We start from the raw sequence: 26,287 nt of genomic DNA, 5'->3' as shown, positions 1-26,287 counted from the left end.
TTAGAATAATGTAAATACCTATGGCAAAAACTTGGTATAATCTTGGGGTAATACATCTTTGGTAGCAATTTTTATACAATCTGTATAAAAAGATGCAAGATTAATGATGTCTCATCATTTATGTCAAATCACTTCAACCTCTGAATAGCAGATATCCCATGATCTTATTGGGGCAAGGTTCTATAAATCCCCTCTTGATATTTGGCAATTTTATGTATCTGTCTACATTATTCTGGTGAGATGAAGCTCCTTTAAGGATCCATAGCCTAAAGAAAAAAAAAAAAAATGAATAACTGTCACTGTAAAATTGTAGCTTGTCTTAGTGTCGACGATAAAGCAACAAAGTAGATTGCCAACTAAACGGAACCTGTGAACTCCTAAAGATTGGGGCTGAGGGGCTGAGTACAGTATGTATGTAAGTTCCAAGAGATAATCTGCTTTTTTTAATTTAAAAAAAAAAAAGTCATTGCTTTTGAGATCCAAATGCTAAGCATATTGCCTGAACATATAAAAAGCAAGATAACTGTCCCTTCCCTTTCTTTTTAACTTTGATTTACAAAGTCCTTTTTTAAAAACTTTTATCATAAGTATAGCGGATTTACAATGTTACGGTAGTTTCAGGTGTACAGCAAAGTGAATCAGTTATACATATATTCTTTTTTTTTTAGATTATTTTCCCATCTAGGCCATTACAAAGTATTGAGTAGAGTTCCCTCTGCTATACAGCAAATTCTTATTAGTTATCTATTTTATATATTATAGGGAGTATATGACAATCCCAATCTCTCAATTTATCGCTTCCCTCTACCCTTATCCCCTGGTAACCATAAGTTTGTCATCTACATCTGTGATGACTCTAGTAAATTGTAGTTGTAAATTGTCCCTTCCCCAGGGAATAAAACAAAGATTAAATCTGGATTTCTGCAAGTTTTCATAACAAATATGCTTTTATATAAGAGAGGACTCTCTTTTGAAGTTATCTTCTACTTCCTCCCACTCTTCCAGTGCAAATATATTTATTTGTCTGAATTATCTATGTACTAGGCTAAAAGACTATAGAAGACAAAGATTATATTTGTTCAGACACAGTACCTTGTGCTTCTTGCTTCATGTAGACTTTTTGTGATTTATGTGTCTCTCCTCATGGCTCATATATTAAACTTTGCTTAGCACAGTTCCTCATACGCAGTAGGTATAAGAAGTCATAACTGGTATTTGACCAATAAATATGACAATCTAATGTACTCTGTTCATAACTGTATGAAAATGCATTCTGAAAGGGCGTTTGATACATAAAATACAGGACACTCAGTTAAACCTGAATCTCAGATAAACAATAAAAAAAATTTTCTAAGTACATCCCATGCAATATTTGGACATAACTATACTAAAAAATTTCCTATTGCCTATTTGAAATTCAAATTTAACTGGGCATCTTTTCTTTTTTATTTGGCCAGACAGCTTGTGGGTCTCAGTTTTCAACCAGGGATTGAATCCAGGACCTTGGTAGTGAGAGCACAGAATCTTTTTTTTTTTTTTCTTTATTGAAAGATAATTACTTTACAGAATTTTGTTGTTTTCTGTCAAACCGCAACATGAATCAGCCATAGGTATACAAATATCCCCTCCCTTTTGAACTTCCCTCCCATCTCCCTCCCCTTCCCACCCCTCTATGTTAATATAGAGCTCCTGTTTGAGTTTTCTGAGCCATACAGCAAATTCCTGTTGGCTATCTATTTTCCATATGGTAATATGTTTCCATGTTACTCTCTCCATACATCTCACCCTCTCCTCCCCTCTCCCCATGTCCATAAGTCTATTCTCTATGTGTTTCTCCATTGCTGCCCTGCAAATAAATTGTTCAGTATCATTTTTCTAGATTCCATATATATGTGTTAGAATACAATATTTATCTTTCTCTTTCTGACTTACTTCACTCTGTATAATAGGTTCTAGCTTCATCCACTTCATTAGAACTGACTCAAATGCATTCTTTTTTATGGCTGAGTAATATTCCATTGTGTATATGTACAACTTCTTTATCCATTCATCTGTCGATGGACATCTAGGTTTCTTCCATGTTCTAGCTATTGTAAACAGTGCTGCAATGAACAATGGGATACATATGTCTCTTAATTTTGGTTTCCTCAGGGTATATGCCTAGGAATGGGATTGCTGCGTCATATGGTGCTTTTATTCCTAGTTTTTTAAGGAATCTCCATACTGTCTTCATAGTGGCTGTATCAATTTACATTCCCACCAACAGTGCAAAAGTGCTCCCTTTTCTCCAACCCTCTCTAGCATTTATTGTTTGTAGACTTTTGGATGATGGCCATTCTGACCTATGTGAGGTGATATCTCATTGTAGTTTTGATTTGCATTTCTCTAATAATGAGCAGTGTTGAGTATCGTTTCATGTGTTTGTTAGCCATCTGTATGTCTTCTGTGGAGAAATGTCTGTTTAGGTCTTTTTCCCAGTTTTTGACAGGGTTGTTTGTTTTTCTGGTAATGAGTTGTATAAGCTGCTTATTATATATTTTGGAAATTAATCCTTTGTCTGTTTCATTTGGAGAGCACGGAATCTTAACCACTGGCCCACCAGGGAATTCCCAGACAATTTATATTTTCATTTACTAAGTCTGACAATCCTAAATTGAGGTATCCCTAAATGTCATCAAGCTCAGGACCAGAAAGAGAAACTTGCACAGAACCATACCTTTGCATGCTTTACCCTTGGTTACTCATTAAGGTCAAACACAATGTTTCTTTTACTCGTGAGATAATATTAACACACAACTAGACTACACTGCAGAGAAGGCAATGGCACCCCACTCCAGTACTCCTGCCTGGAAAATCCCATGGACAGAGGAGCCTGGTAGGCTGCAGTCCATGGGGTCGCTAAGAGTTGGACACGACTGAGGAACTTCACTTTCACTTTCCACTTTCATGCATTGGAGAAGGAAGTGGCAACCCACTCCAGTGTTCTTGCCTGGAACACCCCAGGGACGGCGGAGCCTGGTGGGCTGCCGTCTATGGCGTTGCACAGAGTCGGACACGACTGAAACGACTTAGCAGCAGCAGAGTACACTGCTAAAAATGGATGAGACAACATGCTAGCAAAAGGATATAATAAGTTTTGGCAGCCTAGATTAAAGCAGCACACTTCAATACTGTGGAACCTGAAACTCAGTAGCTTAAAAACAACAAATAATCTATTCTTATGAATCTGCCGCTTGACTGGGTTCAAGTGCTCTAGGCTGGGCTAAGTTGATGATTCTCTTCCTGACTGTAGTTCTGTGAGTTGCCTGGTAAGATTTCACTCCAGGGCATACATCTTCCTTGAACAAGCCTTATAAATAAATAGGGCAATAAAGACTATAGAACACAAAAATCAATATATAATGATTCGGTCAGAAGGCACTAAATTTCCCTATAATTTACCCCAAACCAGAGATGTTTACATGGAAATTTTTTTTAAATTAAGGAACATAGGTTCATGATTACTACAGAACATGAATATTTAATAATTTTAGATGTTTAGGAATGTTATAGAGCGTGGTGAAGGTTTTCAACTAAATAGCTACAATTTATTTTACTGGTTCTTCATCTCAACCCTCTTGCTCCCCATTTCAACCATCTTGACACTGTACTGAGCCACGTGCAGTCTCCCTCACATGGATAGCACCTCTGGACTTGAACATGCACTGTTTCCTTTGCCTGGAACATTTCCCGTTCCCTTCACTGGCTAATCCCTACTCATCCTTCCAATCTCAGATTGTATCTCACCTCTAACAAGACACCTGGTTAGGTGCCTCTTTCCAATGTACCTCCCGGAACTAGAACGACTGAGCCCACGTGCTGCAGCTACTGTAGCCTATACCCCTATGCTCCACAACCGTCAGAAGCCGCCACGTGCGGCACCAGAGAGAAAGTGCATGCAAAGCAATGGAGACCAGTACAGTCAATAATAAATAAATAGACAAATAAAAACTTGGAAAAATGAGATCAACCAAGGACTAACTTATTTAAACTTTTAAAATGCTATACATTAAGATAAATTAGAAGTATAACCTTCTGAAATATAATTAAGAATAAATTTTATCTAGGATATTCTTTTTAAAAAATATTTCTTTATTCATTTGGCTGCACCAGGTCTTAGTCGCAAGGCATAGATTCATCAATCCTTGTTGCGGTCTTTAATTTCAGCATGTAGGATTTAGTTCCCTGACCAGGGACCAAACTCAGGCCCCCTCAGTGAGAGTGCAGAACCGCTGCCTCTGGACCACTAGGGAAGTCCATATCTGGGATATTCTTAACGATGAATCTTTGCTAATGTTTGAATCTTTGCTTATGTTTGACTAACAAAGTTTTTTGTATGTTTTAAAACTTTTAGGGACTTCCCTGCCGGTCCAGTGGTTAAGACTTCGCCTTCCAATGCAGGGGGTGAGGGTTCAATCCCTGGCAGGGAGTTAAGCTTCCACATGCCTCAGGGCCAATCAATCAATCAATCAATCAATCAATAAATAAATAAATAAATAAATAAAAATAAAATAAAATAAAATGTAAAAAAAAAAAAACTTTTACTTTGCTCCAAGGAAGAAGAAAAGTCTTCAAATTAGCAGTTTTGTCTTTTAGTCCCTCCCCATGTAATATCTTTCATTATTAAAATATACAAAATTCTGGGACTTCCCTGGAGGTCCACTGGTTAAGACTCTGCACTTCCACTGCAGGGCACAGGTTCAGGCCCACATGCCATGCAGCATGGCCAAGACAAACAAAGAAAGCACAAACTTCCACCCACTGCTCGAACAGCCCACGAGTGAACAGCAGGAAATTAAAACCAAAGAAGAGGAAAACAGCTATACTTGAAGCCAGGAAAGGTAATTCAGGAAGAGATTTTATAAATAAAATTTAGAAGAAAGTGGTTTTATGTGAGTAATCGTGTTCTTCATTCCCTACAAATAATGTCCTTGTATTCATTCCTAACATCTCAGGTATCTTTCTTTCCTGTTATCTATCCTCCTAGCCATCTTTTAAGGATATTTGCTTAACAAACAGCTTAATTTTTTCTTGAAAGTCAATGTATTTAGAACACACATTATATCATTACTGTTCTTGTTCTACTTTTAAGATACAGAACACCAATAGAAATCACACTAGGCTATAAAATTAAGTAAGACCTGTATCAGAAAGGTATCAGAAGAATGTTCATGTATCAGAAGATTCAATACTGTTAAGACAGCGAGAAAGCAAATAGATAAAATTAAAGGAATTTTGTATTAATACAAAGACAAAACTCAATTTAAAAATAGGCAAAAGATTTTAACATATATTCACTAAAGATATACCAACTTCAAATAAGCACATGAAAAGATGTTCAACATCATTAAGGAAATGCAAATTAGGACTACGAGGAGTTACCACTACACACTCATCAGAACGGCTAAAATGAAGGCTGACAGTATTAACTAAATGTTGGTGAGGATTTGGAGAAACTAGAACCCTAAGACAGAGCTTTGAAAAAGATTTTAGCAGTTTCTTATAAGATCATACTTTTATGATGCTGCCCAACAGAAACAAAAACATTATGTCCATAAAAGACTTGTATTATAATGTTTAAACAACTTTATTCATAATAGGCAAAATCTGGGAATAAAATCACGGGCATAATCTGGTGAACAGATAAATAATTTCTGATATTCTAAACAACAGAATGCTACTCATCAATAAAAATGGTGCAACTACTAATACATACATACAATATGGGTGAATCTTAAAAGCATTATGCTAAGTGCAAAAAGCCAGACACAAAGACTTGAAGCTCTGTGTATATAACTGCATTTTTATGAACTTCTAGGAAAGGCAAAACTGGAGATTGGTGGTTGCCAGAGAGTTTGGGAGGAGGTTTATTGCAAAGGGTTATAAGAGTAATTTTTATGGCATATCATAACTGTGGTGGTGGTTACATGACTATACACATGTCAAAACTCATCAAACTGTACAACTAGAACTATTGAGTTTTACTCTATGTAATTATATCTCAAACTGATTACGAAAAAAGAAGTGATAGATTCACATTTTATTGTATCTCACAATTACAAAAAGAACCTTAAAACATGCATTCTGAAGTTTTAAACTCAAGCATTTATTAAGCAATACACAAAATTAACACCAATTAAGATAAGGCAGGTTACCAGAGGAAATATACAACGGAGATTGTTTTCATCACTTACTAATTCACCTTCAAACTCAATAAAACCTGAGACTAGGCAGAACCTATCCAAATCTATAACAGAAAGAATCAAATAACAAAGTATTACATGTTTAGACAAGTCATAATGACGTTAGCTATAAAATCTATTTTCTCGATGTGGTTCATAATGCATTACAGTGGTGAATTTTTAATTATTTGAAAATTTATTTTTTCAAATTATTACTCTCTAAAACATATACTCTTGGTAATAAAGTTATAGTTTTCAGGAACACAGGTTGTGGTAAATTACTCACAGACACTGAAGAAAGATGTAAGGCAAGAATCAAAATTCTGGTGTATGTTCTGCTTTCAGATGCTTTGACAATACTATTGCACTGCTAGCTGTAAAGTACAGTAGTGCAATAAAGTCAGAGCATTCGTTAGCAGTAATAGGAAAGACATAAAAGTATCTTGCATCAGTTGAAGCTTCAGTGTGAGAAGAATACAAAGAAGGGTTGCCACTTTGGACAGAAGATATCTAAAACCTAAGAACATTTATATCAATGTCAAAAAAAAAAAGACTAGGATTTAAATATCAAAGTGGTATTTTTTTTACGACTAACCTATGATTAATACTCAAACTGAAACATGCGCAGATATAGAAAGGGATTTTGTAAATAAGTCATAAGCTGTGTAAGTTATTAACATGAGTGTTGTTAATACCTTAGAACCGGTATTAACAGAACAGCTTATAATTACTACTAAGGCAAAGTTGTGAAAATATTTCTGTTCTGCTGAGAGGTGTTGGTTAGTGCCCCCATAGCAACTGATGAACTGCCACATGAAACAATAAGATTACCAAAGAAAACAAATGAAAAGTAAAATAAGTTTCCCAATTTCTATAAACCCAATCTATCTCTCTGGAATCTAAACTACAATACAAAAAGCATTTGCCTATCTCAAGAGTTTACAGACTTTCAGGAAATCATTATGTCATAAACAGGATACTATTAGCACTACTTAACTGAATGCTATGAAAGGGAATTTTAAAATTTCAGTAAACTCCTAAAACGTCTTAAATATAAGATTTCCTTCAAGCTGAGAAAAATCAAAGAGAAAATAGTAATGGGAGGAGAAGACTCTTGAGATTTAAGAATCAGATTTCCTTGTATTCAAGCCAATTAACATCCTAACCTTTAAAATGGTAAGAAACCATTCTGAAGTCAGACGTCCACCCAGAAATAGAATAATATCATAGTATTATTATAATACCTTTTGTGCATAATCACTAGCCTTATCACAAAAGAAGGACACTAGACAAATAACACTAAAGCAAAAAGTGAAGGGAAGAAAGTTAGAGAACAAAGATTACCCTACAATGAGCTTATTCCTCCATTAATAATGAGGATTGATGCAAAAACACTTCCATTATTTTTAACCAACCTTCCCTTAAGTGATCCAGGTCAGCTACTTGGTTGGATGAGCCTAAGAAATGAACATAAATTCAGGACAGCTGGAACATGAGTGTCTTGACCTCAAATCCTAGGTCACATATCTCAGATATTAGAGTATTTCAACTCTGCTAGCCAAGCATCAGGCTTTTAAAAAAGGTATTTAAAAACAAATGTTTAATTTCCTGAATCAGGAGTTAAAACCCCTGGGGGGAGGGAGATGACGATATTTGTCTTAAAAAATTAAGTACTTATTTTTCAAAGTTAGATAATATGTATTCTATTTCATTTATTAAATATTCAACATTGATTCCTTAACAAATACATTATAAAACCAAAAATCAGAGGATTGCACAGGAAATCATTTACCTTTGGAATCTTAGAAAATAAACCACTCACAGATAAAACATTTTTTTCTAAAAGCACATCTAAAGATGAGCTATCCTATTTTATACTACCCAATCAATACAAAGCAATAATAATACAACTGTAATAGTTCAAATACAATTTTTAAACAATTTTGTTTCCGTGATTATGGAAACAAAGAATTTGAACAGCAAAAAAAGTTATGACTCAGTTAAAAGGAATTCAAGAAGACTTGCTTTCTTCTCTTTCTCTCATAAAAAGAACTTTAAAAAACTACCTCATCATTCAAACATCTAAAAGTTTAAGAGTCTGGCTACCTCATAGTTTTCTAAAACCTTTTTTTTTTTCAAGATGTACACATCGTTTTTTTTCCCTTAAAATAAAATGTGTTCAATCTGAACCATGTCCTGTGAGACTACTGACTGTAATGCAAAGTCCGAAAAGACTTCATTGGTACCTCAAAATTAAAAGCCAACTTGAAGGGGAAAAAAAAACTGTTAAAAGCACAATTAGTATCATCTAGCTCCTTACAATTAGGCAGAAATATCCATCTGGAGGTAGGAATTCATAATGGAGGAAAAACCTATGATTTTTTTAAAAGACGGTTAACAGTAACAATAACAAACTTTTAACTAAAAGTTCATTTATTACAGATTTTGAAAGCTGCATTAAATTCTACCTTCTTTGCTGCCAGTTCTCGCCTTCCCAATTTCCATACACACCCCACAAAGAAAATCGAAATTGAAAACGTTAGAAGCAACTGAAAGCAAATGAAAGTCGGTTTTGTATTAATATATTAGAGGCACTTCAATTCATTAATACATCAGAAGAAAACGAAAATAAGATCTATCAAGGTCTCTCATTTTCTGGAGGTGGGAATGGGGGTGAGGATCGTACAGTTTTCCTTAAAAGACCACTACATGTTGCGGATATTAAGGAGACCCAAGGTTGAGCTCGGGGAGGGTAGCACAGGTACAAACGATACTTTAGGATAACGCCAGGGAATGGCAGGGAGAAGAGGAGCGGATTGTGATGGAGATTTTGGCTTTTTTACTTAACCTTGTTATTTTTAACCAAAAAAAAAAAAACGAACAGGAGATCAATCAATGCTGGCTGCGTCCTCCAAATTCCACATTTTAAAGGAAACCAGCCCAATCCGAACATTCGTAATGCAGTGGGGGGTGGAGGGTTGGGGGTAGACAGAACAAGGGAACTAAGGAAAAAGCGCGGGCGATCAAGCCACTAGTCAACGAATGGGAGGGAGAGAATAAAGAGGACAAGTGAGGGAAGGATCCAAAAGAAAAAACTAGGACAAGCCCTCCAGTTTGGCGCCCTCGAACAAGCCTAGCAGCAGCGGGAGCCCTTTCCAATTATTCGCCCCCGCCCCCTACATTCACAATGAATGAAGCTAGGCAACTCCAGAGCACTGGTGCAATCCACATCCCAATCCCGCCCGCGTTCCAGCAAAGGAGCTCGTGGTTCAGATTCCCAAGGCTCACACCTCTCCCCCGCCGAAGGGCCAGACTGGTCTAGGAGCTTCTTCAGCCGCCAAGAAGTTGTGCACGCGAGGAGAGCATCCTTTACTCAGACTAGTTCAGCCTGCTCCGGGCTGAACGTGAAGGCTTCAGCCCTAAAGGGATTTCTCTCCGCCCCTCTCGGTGTATTTCCCACCCCACCCTCTATCCCCGCTTTCTCGGAGGGTGAACGACCTCTCCCCTTCTAGGGGCGTTTAGAGACCATTTCTGTCAGGTCTTTTCGGTGGAAATACACAGAACGCTGTCTGCATCAACCACAGCTCCTCGAGGGGCGCAAAGCTGAGGGCAAAGAACAAGGAATTCCAAGGGCCCCGCACCCTCAGCATCTCCCGCCATTTCCCTCACGAGTTTCCCGGATGTAACCCCTTCCCTCGCGGCGGTTAAAAAGAGACCAGGCGGCGGCGACTCCCTTTGGTGCAGGAGGAGGGAGCTCGAGCCCTAGTCCAGCCTCCTCCGCCCAGGGTTTCCGGCGACTCCAAATCGCGTTCCAACTTGGAGGCCATCGGGGAAAAAATAAAAGGCCCAGTAGATCTCCTTCACTTCACACTCACCATCAGTTCCAGCTTATCGACCTCCGCCTCCATGTTGAATAGTTGACATTCCTCAGACCGCGGCGGCGCTTAAGCTGCAAACCGTACCAGCACTGAGGGTTCCTATTGGACAGCTGTCATTCAACGTCTCGTTCTCATTGGTCCCCCCGCTACACCGGCGCCCGCCCATTGGAGGCTGGGAAACGCCCCTCCGCATGAAACACCTTTTCCTGTTGGGCAAGGACACAAAACGCCGCAGGAGGATTGGCTCCTGCACCTTTTTTTTCCCCATTGGCTGCGGCTGTATCTCGGCGTTTAATTTCACAGCGAGGGTTCTGCAGAGAAGAGCTTGCGATTGGTGCAGTCGGAAGAAGAGCCAACCAATTACACAAAAGCTTCCACAAACAGCAAAGGGGACGTGACACGCCTTTTCTCTGACTTCCCCTCCACTTCGCTCCCGCCTTCCCCTTATTCATACAAGAAGCGCCTCATTCCTGATTGGCCCAAGCTTCGTGCTGCTTCAGCCAATCACAAGCCAGACTGTGCTCCCGGCACTACACAGAGAGCGAATTGTGGAAAGACCAGGGCTATGATTGGTCCCTCCGCAATATGGTTTTAATTTTGAATTTTCCTTTATGGCAAGGGAGAGGCCACTGAGGTGACTCCATCGTATCCCCGGACTCTTAAGACTAGTAAGTGCAGGGTTATCTTCCTACGTTACCTGGGCTCGCTTCTCCTGTAGCTAGATCTGTTGCTGCTGGCGTTCGTAACGGTTTGCAGAGGTGGAACTTTGGCTGGACTCAGAGGAGATGAATCGGAAAAGAGGAGGGTTAAGGCTGGGTAAGAAGTGCTCCACCTGGCTCGGCTCTAATCATAGTTATATTTAATTAACGCTCTGCAAAAATATGTTTTGGAGCAAAGTATCCGCCTTCCTTTTCACATTCCTGTGCATGTATTTGCTGCTCAAAATGTAGTTCGCGGACTAACTGCATGGGCATCACTTGGATTCTTATTTAAAATGCAGATTATCTGGCTCCTCCCAGACATACTGAATCAGAATATACATTTTAACAAGACCCCTGATTCCTACGCACTTTGAGAAAGTACATTTTTTGACAAGGAATGATACGGTGTTCCTCGATAGTCTTAATATCGCCCTAAGTTCTGTGAGAGTATCGGCTTTAAAAGTGTATCCTGTTTTCTATGTGCCTAGTACTGTGCGGGCTAAGCTTTAGGGAGCCGCACCCTCTTTAGAAAAACAAGACTGGAGCTAACAAATAGCAATGCTGCACAACATAAATAAGCAAGTACCAAAAATAGCACTGTGGATTCTCAAGAGGAATCAATTGAACTGATAATGGAAAGTGATTGACTAAAAGTTGTTTATGGGAGTGTAAACACATTTTTCCTTTAAAATGTGTTTTAGGAAGATGTTAAAGAAACGCAATTGTCATTTTTAAACCGAACGAAGGGCCCCTGTGTCTGCAGCGCAGAAAGCCAAACTCTGACTGGGTGAGTTTGCTGCAAAGTAAGGGTTTTATTGTAGGGAGCCAAGCATGGAAGTGGGAGACAAATCTCAGATTCACTCCAACTTGGTCTCTGAATTCTGGATTTTTAAAGGGGAAGAACAAAGGAGCTGAGATTAATCATCTTAATTGTCTGCAGTCTAGGGGTCTATAGTGGTCTGTGGTCCCTGGGGTCTGTATCAATACAATCTGTAAAAGTCATTTTACCCTGGAAGGTAATTCAGAACAGCAGATGAACAGTGGTGTTTATCTAAAAGTTGTGCCTCAAGGAACCTGACTTTCATTACTTATTGTTGGGCTAGACCAAAAGAGAAACAAGAAAAAGAACAAAAAACCAGACATTAGTTTTCATTATAAATTAGACATAGTACTTTATTTCCATTTCCGTTGCTGCCATGCTTTTAGACATAGTACTTTACTTCCATTTCCATTGCTGCCATGCTTTAAAAGTACCCCCAGACCAAAAGCATTCTTTTGTATCACAGGGTGGAGTTTTAATAGCAGTGCCTGCTCTTGTGGCGGAGAAGGCAATGGCAACCCACTCCAGTATTCTTGCCTGGAAAATCCCAGGGTCAACGGAGCCTGGTGGGCTGCCGTCTATGGGGTCGCACAGAGTCGGACATGACTGAAGCAACTTAGCAGCAGCAGCCGCAGCTCTTGTGGAAGAGTGTAATTCTCTCTCTACTACTGATTCCATCCTTGTACTGGAAATACTTTTGGACCCATCCTTTAACCATATGAAGGTGGTATGATTTGAAGAACTAAAAAACTCCTTCACCAAGAGATTTTTCAGAATTGTATTAAAGTTTATTCTTTTTTTTTTTTTTTTTTTGGCTGGTGGCTAACAGTGGGTGCTTGATACACCATAATGTAATTTTATTTTATTTTTTAAGTTTATTTTACTTTACAATACTGTATTGGTTTTGCCATACATCAACATGAATCCACCATGGGTGTACACTAGTTCCCAATCTTGAACCCCCCTCCCACCTCCCTCCCCATACCATCTCTCTGGGTCATCCCAGTGCACCAGCCCCAAGCATCCTGTATCCTGTATATATACTAACACATATCTATGGAATTTAGAAAGATGGTAACGATAACCCTGTATGCGAGACAGCAAAAGAGACACAGATGTATAGAAGAAACTTTTGGACTCTGAGGGAGAGGGAGAGGGTGGGATGATTTGGGAGCATGGCACTGAAACATGTATACTATCATGTAAGAAACGAATCGCCAGTCTAGGTTTGATGCAGGATAAAGTATATTCTTAATCAAAATAGAGAAGACTTGCCAGATAACACTTAACGGAAATGATTCCTTCCATTCATTTATTGAATGAAGCATTACTTAATGCCTGCTATACTTTAAATCCTGAGGAGAGACATGAATAAAATTTATCCTACCCTTGAAATATCTCACAGTCCAGTGAGGTGACAAACGTGTAAGCAAAAACTACAATGCTGCTAAGTCGCTTCAGTCGTGTCCCACTCTGTGCGACCCCATAGACGGCAGCCCACCAGGCTCCCGCCCCCCACCCCCCCACCCCTGGGATTCTCCAGGCAAGAACACTGGAGGGGGTTACCATTTCCTTCTCCAGTGCGTGAAAGTGAAGTCGCTCAGTCATGTCCGACCCTCAGCAACCCCATGGACTGCAGCCTTCAAGGCTCCTCCATCCATGTGATTTTCCAGGCAAGAGTACTGGAATGGGGTAAATGTCACAATCAGTTCAGTTCAGTTCAGTCACTCAGTCGTGTCCGACTCTTTGTGACCCCATGAATCACAGCACGCCAGGCTTCCCTGTCCATCACCAACTCCCAGAGGTCACTCAGATTCACGTTCATCGAGTCAGTGATGCCATCCAGCCATCTCATCCTCTGTCGTCCCCTTCTCCTGCCCCCGATCCCTCCCAGCATCAGTCTTTTCCAGTGAGTCAGCTCTTCACATGAGGTGGCCAAACTGGAGCTTCAGCTTTAGCATCATTCCCTCCAAAGAAATCCCAGGGCTGATCTCCTTCAGAATGGACTGGTTGGATCGGCTTGCAGTCCAAGGGACTCTCAAGAGTCTTCTCCAACACCACGGTTCAAAAGCATCAATTCTTCGGCATGAAGCTTTCTTCACAATCCAACTCTCACATCCATACATGACCACAGGAAAAACCATAGCCCTGACTAGACAGACCTTTGTTGGCAAAGTCATGTCTCTGCTTTTCAATATGCTATCTAGGTTGGTCATAACTTTTCTTCCAAGGAGTAAGCGTCTTTTGGTTTCATGGCTGCAGTCACCATCTGCAGTGATTCTGGAGCCCAAAAATATAAAGTCTGACACTGTTTCCACTGTTTCCCCATCTATTTCCCATGAAGTGATGGGACCAGATGCCATGATCTTAGTTTTCTGAATGTTGAGCTTTAAGCCAACTTTTTCACTCTCCTCTTTCACTTTCATCAAGAGGCTTTTTAGTTCCTCTTCACTTTCTGCCATAAGGGTGGTGTCATCTGCATATCTGATGTTATTGACATTTCTCCTGCAATCCTGATTCCAACTTTTGCTTCATCTAGCCCAGCATTTCTCATGATGTACTCTGCATATAAGTTAAATAAGCAGGGTGACAATATACAGCCTTGACGCACTCCTTTTCTTATTTGGAACCAGTCCGTTGTTTCATGTCCAGTTCTAACTGTTGCTTCCTGACCTGCATACAGGTTTCTCAAGAGGCAGGTCAAGTGGTCTGGTATCTCTTTCAGAATTTTCCACAGTTTATTGTGATCCACACAGTCAAAGGCTTGACATAGTCAATAAAGCAGAAATAGATGTTTTTCTGGAACTCTTGCTTTTTCGATGATCCAGCAGATGTCGGCAATTTGATCTCCGGTTCCTCTGCCTTTTCTAAAACCAGCTTGAACATCTGGAAGTTCAAGTTCACATATTGCTGAAGCCTGGCTTGGAGAATTTTGAGCATTACTTTACTAGGGTGTGAGATGAGTGCAATTGTGCGGAAGTTTGAGCATTCTTTGGCATTGCCTTTCTTTGAGAAATGTCACAATAAGGGTGTGTAAAAAGGAGTGCTATGGAGGCACAAAAGAGGTGATGTAAACATTGAGTAAACATTCCATAAGGACAGGAAATGTTGGTCTTCCTCACAATTGTATCCCCTACCTACCACAGTACCTAGTGGATCATAAACAGTCATATATCATGCACCTAGATACACCAACTGTTATTTTTCTGTATAGGGGTGTGTGTGTAATATAATATATAAAAATTACATAAATTATATATAAATACATGGTTAGGTGGGGCTTCAGTGGTAAAGAACCGGCCTGCCAATGCAGGAGACATAAGAGAAGCAGGTTTGACCCCTGGGTCAAGAAGATCTCCTGGAGGAGGGCATGGCAACCCACTGCAGTATTCTTGCCTGCAGAATCCCATGGACAGAGAAGCCTGGCAGGCTACGGTTCATAGGGTCGAAAAGAGTTGGACACAACTGAAGCAGCTTAGCACATATGCACGTGGTTATATATATATTGTACAGTATACATTATACATTACACATATACCCCTATAAAGAGAAATAGCTAACCAGTAACAATTGGTGAATCTGTGTGAGTGATATGAATGTTAATTATGCTATTCTTATAAATTTTCTCAAGGTTTGAAATTTTTCAAAGTTAAGAGTAGAGGAGATTCATGTTGATGTATGGCAAAACCAATACAATATTGTAAAGTAAAAAAAAAAAAAAATTTAAATAAAAAAAGAAAAGAGTAGAGGAGGGCTTCCCAGGTGGCTCAGTGGTGAAGAATCCACCTGCCAATGCAGGAGACGCGGATTCAGTCTCTAATTGGGAAGAACCCACGTGCCAAGGAGCAGCTGAGTCCATGCACCACAACTGTTCAGCCTGTGCTCCAGAGCCCAGCAGCAGCAACTACTGAATCCCATGTGCCTAGACCCTGCGCTCTGCAACAAGAGAAGCCACCGCAATGAGAAGCCCTCACACTCAACTCAAGAGTAGCCTCCGCTCTCTGTAGCTAGAGAAAATCCTATACAGCAACAAAGACCCAGTACAAGCAAAAAAAAAAAAAAGAGTAGGGGAAAATACACTATATCAAAAGACGAAAACAAGGGGGAGCCCCCAGGAAAATAGTGACGTCAACTGAAGACAGAAGACAGAAAGGGGAGTGATGCTAAGGAAAAGGGAGGATGACTTAGAGAAATATTTCTGATTCGTGTAGATGAGTACTTTTTAAATATAGTCTATTCTATAATGGAATATTCTTATTTCCTCACTTTTTTTTTTATCATGTTGTGAGACAGGTTTGTTTTTTTTTTAATTGGCCTTAAATTCTTTTCAAAGCAAAGTAAGTAAAATGGAAGTGTATTTTTCAATTTACAAAAATAAGAAAAATGCTTTGAGTCATCATGAAAGAATGAGTTTCTATCTAGTGTTAGCAGTTGGAATCCCACCTAATCTATCAAAAAGAATTTGTAAGTCTCATTACGCTTTTGGAAAGGGGACAGTACATGTCTCATCTAGATAAAGATTGCTATATACGCTATCAATTGAACAGTTATCCTCTACAGAGTATCTAAAGCTTTTAATAAAGCAATGATAGTCAAAGAAACCTTAGCTTGCTGAATCCTCTGTCCTATGTGAGGTGAGAATTCATTATCTTTTAATTTTGGAAAAGCTATGATGATTTTTTAATACAGTGTTAATCTAGAAAATATCTCGGACTGCATCTTTCTATCCTGACAGATAAGATATATTCTTTTAATTCTCTACTTGTGTCAATTACTATATTTAATTAGAAGGCTATTAGATAGTAATAATGACCCAGGGCCCAGGACACACACATACGGAAGAGATATGAGAAAATATTATTTCATTCCAAGATTTTTTTTCATCAAAAAATAATTTCCCAAATGATATACATTGGAATATGTAGAATTCCTTAGAAATCTGAATGCATAGGCACTGGAACAACCACCAGGAAATAACTAGAAAGAGATGACCCACTTTCAGAAGGGTGGTATTTTTCCAGCTAATAGTGTATGCCAAAGGTTAACTGTCCAATACTACTCCAAGGTTTATTAGAAAGAAACGCACATACAAGAAATGGGTTATCCTCTGAGTCCTCTGTCTATAATCTTGGTTCCCATTTGCCCAAAGGCAACAGTATCCGCTTTTGTGATTGTTTTCTGGTGTTTACCTCCATGTTTCTAAGTAATATGTTTATAATATTGTACTATTTCTTTTTTTCCCCCAAGGTTAAACTCAGTATAAATTTAGAGAATGCTAATTGCTGCTTTCTTCTGTCTTCCCAATATACCTGTGTCATAATTTTTGGCTGTCATTTGTGTCAAGAGTGTTCTGCCTATGTGTTCCTCTAAGAGTTTCATAGTGTCCCGTGTCGTAACTTTTAATGAAATAAATACTCAGTGTTTCCCCTATAAAATATTATGTAACAGCTGATCGTTACATGTTAACTATGATTTCATTTATTTTCTTATACAACTTTTTCCTAGACATTGTTTATATGTTTATTTTTTTAAGCACTTCTCAGTAACCTGGGCCGAACTTTACAGAAAAATAATAAACTCCACTCAGAATATTCAAATGCACTAGGTAATTTATCTATTTCCTTTTTTTTTTTTCCTGCTGAAGCCCTCTGTTACACTTGCTTATTTCACTGGCTAAGTAAAGAGTCAGTAAACTAGTGTTTTTATAGGTCTCATGAGCTAAGAATGGTTTTTACAATTTGTAGTAGGTGGGAAAAAAATCAAAAGAAGAATACTTTGTGACATATGAAAACTCTATGAAATTCAAATTTCAATAGCCATAAATAACATTTATTGGATTACAGCCATAGTCATTGTCCATGGCTGTTTTGATGCAGAGTTGAGTGGTTGATGGCTTGTAAAGCCTAAAATATTTATTATCTAGCCCTTCACAGGAAAGGTTCGCTGACCCCTGCCCTGGCCTGCTGCAAAACTGTCTTCCAAGGACCTATGGTCACCATTATCCTGGAAATTCTCATTATTATCTCACCTCTGTTCTCACACTTGACTGAAATTTTGGCCAGGTATGGGATTGTAAACATTTTCCATCAGAACTGCAGGATGGCTGTTGAATTCTGATGTCATTCTATTCTCAGACCTCTGTATCTAGGCTGTGTTTTCTCTGGAAGCTTTTAGAATATCCTCTTTACTTTTGGTGTTCTAAATGATGGTGTGCCTCAATGTGCATCTTTATTCAAATTATGCTGGGTAATTTCAGTATAATTTCAATCTGGAAATTCAAGTCCTTCAGTTCTGGGGAATATTTTTATATTGTTTATTTGATAAAATTCTCTCCATTTTTTTTCTGTTCTCATCTAAAACTTTAATCTTCAAACTGTTCTGTCACATTTTTTTAATTTCTACTATTTTTAATTTTAAAAACTTTTCCTTTTTCAAGAATGCAAGATCTCGATTTTTTTTTTGCCTTGATCCTTTTTAAAATTTATTTTTAATTGATTGATGATTGCTTTACAATACTGGTTTGATATCTGTCATATATCAACATGAATTAGCCATAGGTGTACATGTGTCCCTTCCCTCTAGGTTGTTACAGAGCCCCAGTTTGAGTTCCCCGAGTCATACAGCAAATTTTCTTTGGCTGTGTATTTTACATATGTTAGTATATATGCTTCCATGCTACTCTCTCCATTCATCTCACCCTCTCCTTCCTGTCCCCCATCCTTGTCCATATCATTTTCTGAAGTTTTGTGTTGTTTTTTTAAGTTTTCTTTTACTTTCTACATTCTTTCCATTTCCCTCTCTGTTTATTTTGGTCTCTGTTCTTCATATTTAAGACTCTTCCTAAAATGATTGATGATCCTTGGCTGTTATATGTCAAAGGAAGACACAAAAAAGATAATTGGCTGGCAGCTCAAAGTAGCGGATGTGGATATTGTCAAGCTACAGCCAGTTTCCCTGGAGAAGAATCTAGTCTCCCCCAGGAGGAATGAGAAGTATGGGGTTTTGAGGCCAGGAATTAAACTTGGGTGGCTTGTATTTGGGGAGCTGAGCTGAGGAAGGGAATTGAGTGTCTCACTTTTTAGTTCAGGACCATCCCCTGTCTTCTGAATAGTGACGTAGACATGACCCTACTATGCCTGGTGACCCAAATTCAGCAACTGTAACTTCTCCAGAGAATAGACTTGTCCATAAAATGAAAACCAGGTCACTGCCTAGCTGCATGGACTGGAGGGAAGACGCCAAAGGCCTATCCAGTCGTTAAGACTTTTAATTAATCCAATTAAGCCCAATGGCACCCCACCCCAGTACTCTTGCCTGGAAAATCCCATGGATGGAGGAGCCTGGTAGGCTGCAGTCCATGGGGTCGCTGAGGGTCAGACACGACTGAGCGACTTCACTTTCACTTTTCACTTTCATTCACTGGAGAAGGAAATGGCAACCCACTCCAGTGTTCTTGCCTGGAGAATCCAGGGACGGCAGAGCCTGGTGGGCTGCCGTCTATGGGGTCGCACAGAGTCGGACACGACTGAAGTGACTGACTTAGCAGCCAAACCTCCAAAGGGACTTGGTGCTTTCAAGTCTGAAACTTCTCCGAGTTCTGGGATTTGTCTTGCTTCCTTTTGGCTTCTCTACCATCCAGTCAAGCCTCAGCTTTCCTCTGTTCTGCCAAGTCAGTTACCACTGTTCCATTTTCCAAGATTCAGTTCACATGTATCATCTATTATAGTATCTGTTCCTATTCTTTGTCCTATAAGTTTATGCCTTTTTTATTCCTTTACTGTCTTTTTCATGATGTTTCAGAAGGGAGTACACCTTTTCTTATAAATTTTATATAGCCAATTGAGTCTCACAAAATGCTATTATGGATTTTTTTATAGACTTCATTTGTAACCAACCTATGGTTGCAGTCTATGAACAAGCTTAGTCCTGATAGGAATCTTGGTTAATATTTTCATTTACTCTGTGAAGTAAGACAAATGTGAAACACAAAGATTTATGGTGGAACTTCATTTCAGTAAGCAATTTCTGATAAATAATCATTTTCAAATACTGGAGTAATACTCCTCAATTTTTCTGCTGTTCAAACTGTAATGACTACAAAAAAGATATACTCTTAAGTTTAATCTGCCCTATTAATATTTTTTATCACTTTTTAAACTCATTTGTTTATTTATGTATTGGCCATGTTGCACAGCATGTGGGATCTTAGTTCCCTGACCAGGCGTCAAACCCATACCCCCTGCATTGGAACACAGCCTTAAACACTGGACTGCCAGGGAAGTCCTCATCACTTTCTGAACAGTGAACAAAATAATAAATCAAGCCCTAATTTGTAGGGGTTTGTGTTTGGTTTTTTTTTTTTTTTTTTTTTTGACCCTGAAGCTTGAGGGATCTTAGTTCCCCTACCAGGTATCAAAGCCATGCTCCCTACAGTGGAAATGTGGAATCCTAACCACTGGGCTGCCAGGGGATTCCCACATTTGTACTGTTTTATAACAGGGATTCCTTGGTGACTCAGATGGTAAAGCATCTGCCTGCAATGCAGGAGACTGGGTTTGATCCCAGGTCAGGAAGATCCCCTAGAGAAGGAAATGGCAACCCACTACAGTACTCTTGCCTAGAAAATTCCAAGGATGGAGGAGCCTGGTGGGCTCGCAAAGAGTCGGACACGACTAAGCGACTTCACTTTTTATAATAACCATGGTATAAATTCTCCCATCATGGCCAGTTTTTAAGTTTCCAATGTGAAGTTCTTGAATGTGGCATTGGGAGGAAATGAGCAGTAATATATCTAAAGCATTTTCACTATATAGATAAAATAAGTTAAAAACATTAAGAGCATACATATTAGTAAAACCTTTATGAAATACTGAGTTTTGTATACTTATAAATACCTTTTAAAATCTAAATTACCTAAAATCTAAATTACCTAATTATAAGTTTATATAATTTAAATGGTAGATTTAACGACTGGCTCACAGACTTCCTAAAAATATAACAGTAAGTACCAATCCCAGCACATCATTAAAGCACAGGTTGAGGTCGAGAGTCCATCCACGAGTTTAACCCGAATGTCCAGCTCCTTTAAAATCTGTTTTCATAACTGAGGGATTGGTGAATATAGGAAGCAGGAGGCCGGTTCTCTTTGTCAGTGTGATCCCTAACAAAAGACGTCAAGGCGAGAGAGGGAACAGGAACAGAGGAAGGAGGGCTATGAAGGAGCAGCTGAAAGACAGCGAGGGGAGGTTACTATGGAAATCTCAGATCCAGGGGAATCCTAGTCAGTGAACTCTGTGCCTTGGATAGAGCTTTCTTCATAAAATAGTCTTGGCCATGGATTTGATGAGGTTTAACTTCTTTTCTAGCAACCATAAGTTTTTTGTTGCTTCCTGAGGCTTTCCTAAATACCTTCATTTAGAGTATTTTTGCTTTACGTTTTTTTTATCAATCTTTTAGACATCCCTTGTGTTTAACAATCCCTGTTTAGCCTTCCTTCATTACTTCAGTGGAAAGGAAAAGTGATATAATAAATGTGAAATCAGCTATCTTGAGGTACGTCTCCCAAGCCTTTAAGAACAATTAAGAAAAATGTTGTTAATCTGAGGCCTGGCAATTAGTTAAATAAGATGCTATCAAGAATCTTTACTCCTATAACGGTTGTTGATACACACGCTGTCACCCGTTGCCATGAAGGGTGGCCTCTCTAAGTCCAGCGTTCTTGGAGCTAAAGCATTTCTTCATCTTGAATACCCACAGTGGGGCTGGGGGAGGTTCTTCAGTCCTTGGAATCTGGGAGTTCAGCAAGCCTAGAGCTGCATACCAAGTGCTGGAGGGTTACAGGGTGTACAAATGTGGAATGAATCTATTTTAAAGACCAATTGTTCCTATTCAAATGTAAGTTCAAAGAGAAGGAGGCCCAGCCCTTGAGACCATTTTTAGTTCTGCAGCTTGAATAAGGACATCTTTGTTCCTCAGGTAGCAACAACTAAAACCGGTGAAGCCCTCCTTCACGTCAAGCCAGCTCTGACTTAATTTTCTTCAGAAAAGGATTTGAATTAAAATCTAAATATACTAGTTAGTGTTTATTTTTTAATTAATTTGTTGTAGTATAGTTGTTTTACAATGTTGTCTTACTGTCTGCTGTACAGCAAAGTGAATCAGCTATACATATACAGAGATCCCCTCTCTTTTTTGGGTTTCCTTCCCATTTAGGTGACCACAGAGCCTTGAGTAGAGTTCCTTTAGAGGAACTAAAGTTCTCATTAGTTATCGGCTTTATGCATAGCAGTGTATATATGTCAATCCCAATCTCTCAATTCATCTCCCACCCCTCTTTCGCCCCTTGATATCAATATGCTGTGCTGAGAAGTCGCCTAAGCTGTATCCAACTCTCTATGACCCTATGGACTGCAGCCTGCCAGGCTCCTCTGTCTGTGGGATTCTCCAGGCAAGAATACTGGAGTGTGTTGCCATGCCCTCCTCCAGGGGATCTTCCAACTCAGGGATCGAATCTGCATCTCCTGCATTGCAGGCAGATTCTTTACCACTGAGCCACCAGGGATAACACTCCCGATATCAATATATGAGTGTTTCAAAGTGTTTTAAAATAAATTTTTTGAAACACCCATATCTTAGATTTAGGGTAGTTATTATTATCTTGTATATCACCTATTCTACTATTACTTCACAGTGTATTAGGACAAACATGGTCTTTGGAGACATACAGCATTCCATTGGATAAATCATTTCATCTTTCTAAGCCTTGATTTATTCGGATTTAAATGGTAACGAAAATTCTCTTACTCAGGGGAAATACCTTGCACAACAATGAAGATTCCCTGAAAAATTGTATGTGAAGGTGCCTAAAAGTAAACGGGCATCCAATAAAAGGTTAATTTTGTTTTTCTTTCACTACCAACTCCGCCAAGTTCCATGGATGCTCAGTAAATGTTACCAGCAAACAAATTTACTTTCTTTTAAAAACTGACATGACCCAACTGTTGCCTTCTTATCGTCTCTGTTATTGTTACCAAATCAAATTCAGATCCACTTGCCCAACTTAGAGCTCAGCTCATCAACTGACCCTACATTGTGGTGAACATCCTACAGTGTTCATTGCAGGATACCAAACAAGGAGAAAGGGCAGCTAATGCGCAAAAGATCTGAACTCCTCACTGGCTTTCAGGCAAGGATTTTTTTTTTTGGTCTTACTGCACATGGCATGTGGGAATTCCCTGACCAGGGAACAAAACCACACACCCTGCAGTGCAAAGTCTTTAACTCCTGAACCTCCAAGGAAACCCAGGCAAAGATTTGTCAAGGCAGCATTAAGGCTGAGGGTCGTAGGGTGCCTGCTCAGCTGGTGGACTTTCTTCTGTTTGCTTGGTGGTAAGGTAATAAGGTGATGTTTAGGGAATCTTAATCATCAACATTTATGCTTCTCACCAGTTTGGGGTCTAAGTGCTTGTGGTCAGCATATAGTCACCATCTTTCACCCGGGTTGGCAGGGTGCAGGGGTGTCCTTAGTTTCTGCAAGACAACACAAAGATGTGCATCAGTTGTTATATATATCCCATGAGGAAGAATTAGTTTTGTGACTGTTTTATCTCTAAACTATTGTTGAAGCTCTTATTACTTTTTTTGCTTGACTGCTTTTCCTTTGATTCTGCATTCCCTCACTTCTCTAATTAGTAACTGTTTGAGTCTGCTCTTTGGAACTTGAGGGACATCTGGGAGACTGAAGCCTTTTTTCTACAAATAAGACAAAGGAGACAAAAAAGGCCTTTTGCATTGGGAAGGCCCTGCAAGGTCCTGCTTGATTTCATTATGAAGAAATTTACTTGACTGAACAAAGAATAGCAAAACAAAACCAAAACAAAATTAGAGTAACATAATGCCAAAGCCAAGGTACTTTCAGAGATAGTTTAGATCTGAGTTTAACTTTTCCCCCAGTTCAGGGTGGTCTCAGGTGGCTGTGGGGTTGCCACAGCCTATGATGACTTGAAGTGGGACCTCAGTTCCCTGACCAAGCACTGAGCCTGGGCCGCAGTGCTCAGCCTGGCACTTGTCTGCTTTGAAGAAAGATTTCAGCAAAGAGGTGAAAATCAGTGAGGCAAGTAACGTGCTTATTAGGAGAGAAGATGCATGTAGAGAAATCACAGGCAGGCTGAGAGAGAGAAAGCTGCACACTTTCGAGGTGGATTAAATTGCTTATACAGGGTCAGTTCTTCCTGGTGTCCTCTGGCCAATCATCTTGCTTTGACTTTGAGTCCCTATTTAGTCTGGGTCAGGGCCCTCCCTTCATTGGAAAAGACCCTGATGCTGGGAAAGATTGAGGACAGGAGGAGAAGGGGACGACAGAGGATGAGATGGTTGGATGGCATCACCGACTCGATGGATGTGAGTTTGAGCATACTCCAGGAGACAGTGAAGGACAGGGATCCCCTGCGTGCTGCAGTCCACGGGGTCACAGAGTTAGATACAACTTAGCGACTGAACAACACCAGGGCCCTCCCTTGTATGTGTGTGCATCATTTAGCCAAAACGGATTCCAGTGCAAGAGCCTCTGAGAAGTTACAAATTTGGATTTAGTGCTTTACTGCATTACAGAACGTAATATGGTCTGGCTCCCCTTCCCCTGAGGGTCTTTTCTTGCACTTGCATAGCTTAGGAGCCTCCTTGACCTCAAGAATGAGAAATATGTGGTCTCTATCTTTTATCTAAACAGGACTCAACTCTTCCTTGCTCTTGCCATTATCTTTATCTTGAAACATCTGTCAGGACTTCCCTGGTGATCCAGTGGTTGAGAATCTGTCTTCTAATGCAAGGCACACAGGTTCAGTCCCTGGTTGGGGAACTAAGATCTCACATGCTGCAGGGCAACTAAGCCTGCTTGCTGCAAATAGAGAAGCCCCCGTGTGCCACAAGAAACACCCAGTGCAGCCAAAAAGGAAAGCAAAGTAATATCTGTCTACCAGGGGCAGAGTCCAGCTGCTCAGCCTAGGGTCCCTCTATCTCCTGCTTTAGGCAGACTTCTGGGTTGCTAGTGGTGACCTGTTTGCTAACCAAGATGGTGGCTACAAGGAAGTGTTCATTTTGTGATAATACATTGATCTATACAGTCAAATATTATATTTTTTTCTGTGTATTATTCTTCAATAAAAAATGTAAATATTTTCTCTACAGAAACCATGCCCAAATTCAAGCAGCGAAGAAGAAAGCTAAAAGCCAAAGCGAAAAGATTATTCAAAAGAAAAGAAGCCTCTCACTTCCAGGCTAAGCTAGTTACACCTCCTCCTCCACCACCCTCACCAGAAAGGTAAGGCATAATGTGGAACAGAGAAAATATTAAAAATCTGATCAGTTTGGGAGCAAGTCACCAGATGTAGCAATGAAAAATATAGAACACCACTTAATTTGAATTTCAGATAACCAATGAATGATTTTTTTTTTGTATTGTCTGTGCAACATTTGAAATATATTTTAAAAATTATTTTTTAGTACTTATTCATCCTTTATCTGAAATTAAATTTTAGCTGAGCATCCTGATTTTCATGTGGCAACCATAGTTTAAGAGTTCAAATGAGGGACTACCCCAGTGGCCCAGTGGCTAGGACTCCACGGGCCTAAATTAAATCCCTGTTCTGGGAACTAGATCCCATGTGTGGCAACTGAGTTCACAAGCTGCAACTAAAGAACCTACAAATCTCGATGAAGAGGGAAGATCCTGTGTGCTGCAGCTAAGACGTGGTGCAGCCAAATAAATGAAAATTAATTTTTTTTTTTTAAAAAGAGTTCAAACGAAGTAAAAAATCTCAAGGAATTGTGTTTGAGGTTCTGTTGTTGTTCTGTTGCTAAGTCCTTCACTATCTTCTGGAGTCTGTTCAAACTGATGTCCACTGAGTAGGTAGGTGATGCCATCCAACCATCTCATCCTCTGTCGTCCCCTTCTCCTCCTGCCCTCAATCTTTCGCATCATCAGGGTCTTTTCTAATGAGCTGGCTCTTCGCACAGTAACTATTTTCTACTTTCCTACTCAGTTGTAGAAATCTGGTAACTAAGTGATGAAAGAGGGGTATACAGCTGGAACTTAAACCTTCATTTTGGTAAAGTTTGGTTGTTTATTCTCTGGGACTCAGGGCTTAAATGTGTTATTAAAAGAGACTCTGAGGTCTAAGAACTCTAGGGTGGTAGTTTTCACAATAACATACTTTACACATTTTGTTTTTAAAGGTCTCTTTACAGAAAAAATTTTGAAACAAACACAAAAAATCAGTAAGCATGATAACATCCTTGACTCCTCTCTCTCCTGAATGTTGCAAAAGTCCCCCAACTGGCCTTCCTATTCTCCCCTTGCCCCCTCTGCAGTGTATTTCAACACAGCATTCAAAGTGAGCCTACTAAAACCATGTCATATTGGTCTTCTACAATGAAAGTTCTTTGTATAATCCACAAGGCCATTATGGTCTGCCTTACGTTATCCATTAATCCTCTTCGCTCCTTCTTTCTACCCTAGTCATCCAGCCTCCTTGCTACTCCTCAAACACCTCAGACAGGCACCCACCCCAGGGCCTTTGCACTTACTGTTACCCTTGTCTGGAATGTTCTTTTCCCCAAATATTTGCTTTGCTAGTGTATTTCATTAAGCTTTGCTCTCAAAAGCCACCT

At 39.5% G+C, this 26,287-nt stretch overlaps 2 protein-coding genes and 1 long non-coding RNA gene across 6 annotated transcripts in view; 1 reads left to right on the top strand and 2 right to left on the bottom strand.

Moving 5' to 3' along the window:
- The window catches only part of SKA2 (spindle and kinetochore associated complex subunit 2), a 30,809-nt gene extending 20,621 nt beyond the window's left edge, over positions 1 to 10,188 (bottom strand). For all 4 annotated transcript variants that reach the window (XM_040244196.1, XM_040244197.1, XM_040244198.1 and 1 more), the window contains exon 1: positions 10,097 to 10,188. In XM_040244196.1, the coding sequence (XP_040100130.1) occupies positions 10,097 to 10,129 (33 nt within the window). In that variant the 5' untranslated portion in view covers positions 10,130 to 10,188. The remainder of the gene's footprint in view (positions 1 to 10,096) is intronic.
- A 500-nt stretch (positions 10,189 to 10,688) lies between these two features.
- LOC120866458 lies at positions 10,689 to 24,867 on the bottom strand. The gene is made up of 3 exons (XR_005721664.1): positions 24,810 to 24,867; positions 20,534 to 20,540; positions 10,689 to 10,764 (listed from the first exon to the last, which is right to left on the bottom strand). It is a non-coding gene; the product is annotated as an uncharacterized LOC120866458 (long non-coding RNA).
- The window catches only part of PRR11 (proline rich 11), a 32,181-nt gene continuing 17,394 nt past the window's right edge, over positions 11,501 to 26,287 (top strand). The window contains exons 1-2 of the mRNA XM_040244190.1: positions 11,501 to 11,587; positions 24,806 to 24,938. Of these exons, the coding sequence (XP_040100124.1) occupies positions 24,811 to 24,938 (128 nt within the window). The 5' untranslated portion in view covers positions 11,501 to 11,587; positions 24,806 to 24,810. The remainder of the gene's footprint in view (positions 11,588 to 24,805; positions 24,939 to 26,287) is intronic.

Source organism: Oryx dammah, unplaced genomic scaffold (genome assembly GCF_014754425.2).
Source record: "Oryx dammah isolate SB20612 unplaced genomic scaffold, SCBI_Odam_1.1 HiC_scaffold_8, whole genome shotgun sequence".
NCBI classification, from domain to species: Eukaryota; Metazoa; Chordata; class Mammalia; order Artiodactyla; family Bovidae; genus Oryx; species Oryx dammah.
Note: the sequence above shows the minus strand (reverse complement) of the source record. Positions and strands in the feature narration are given on the sequence as shown.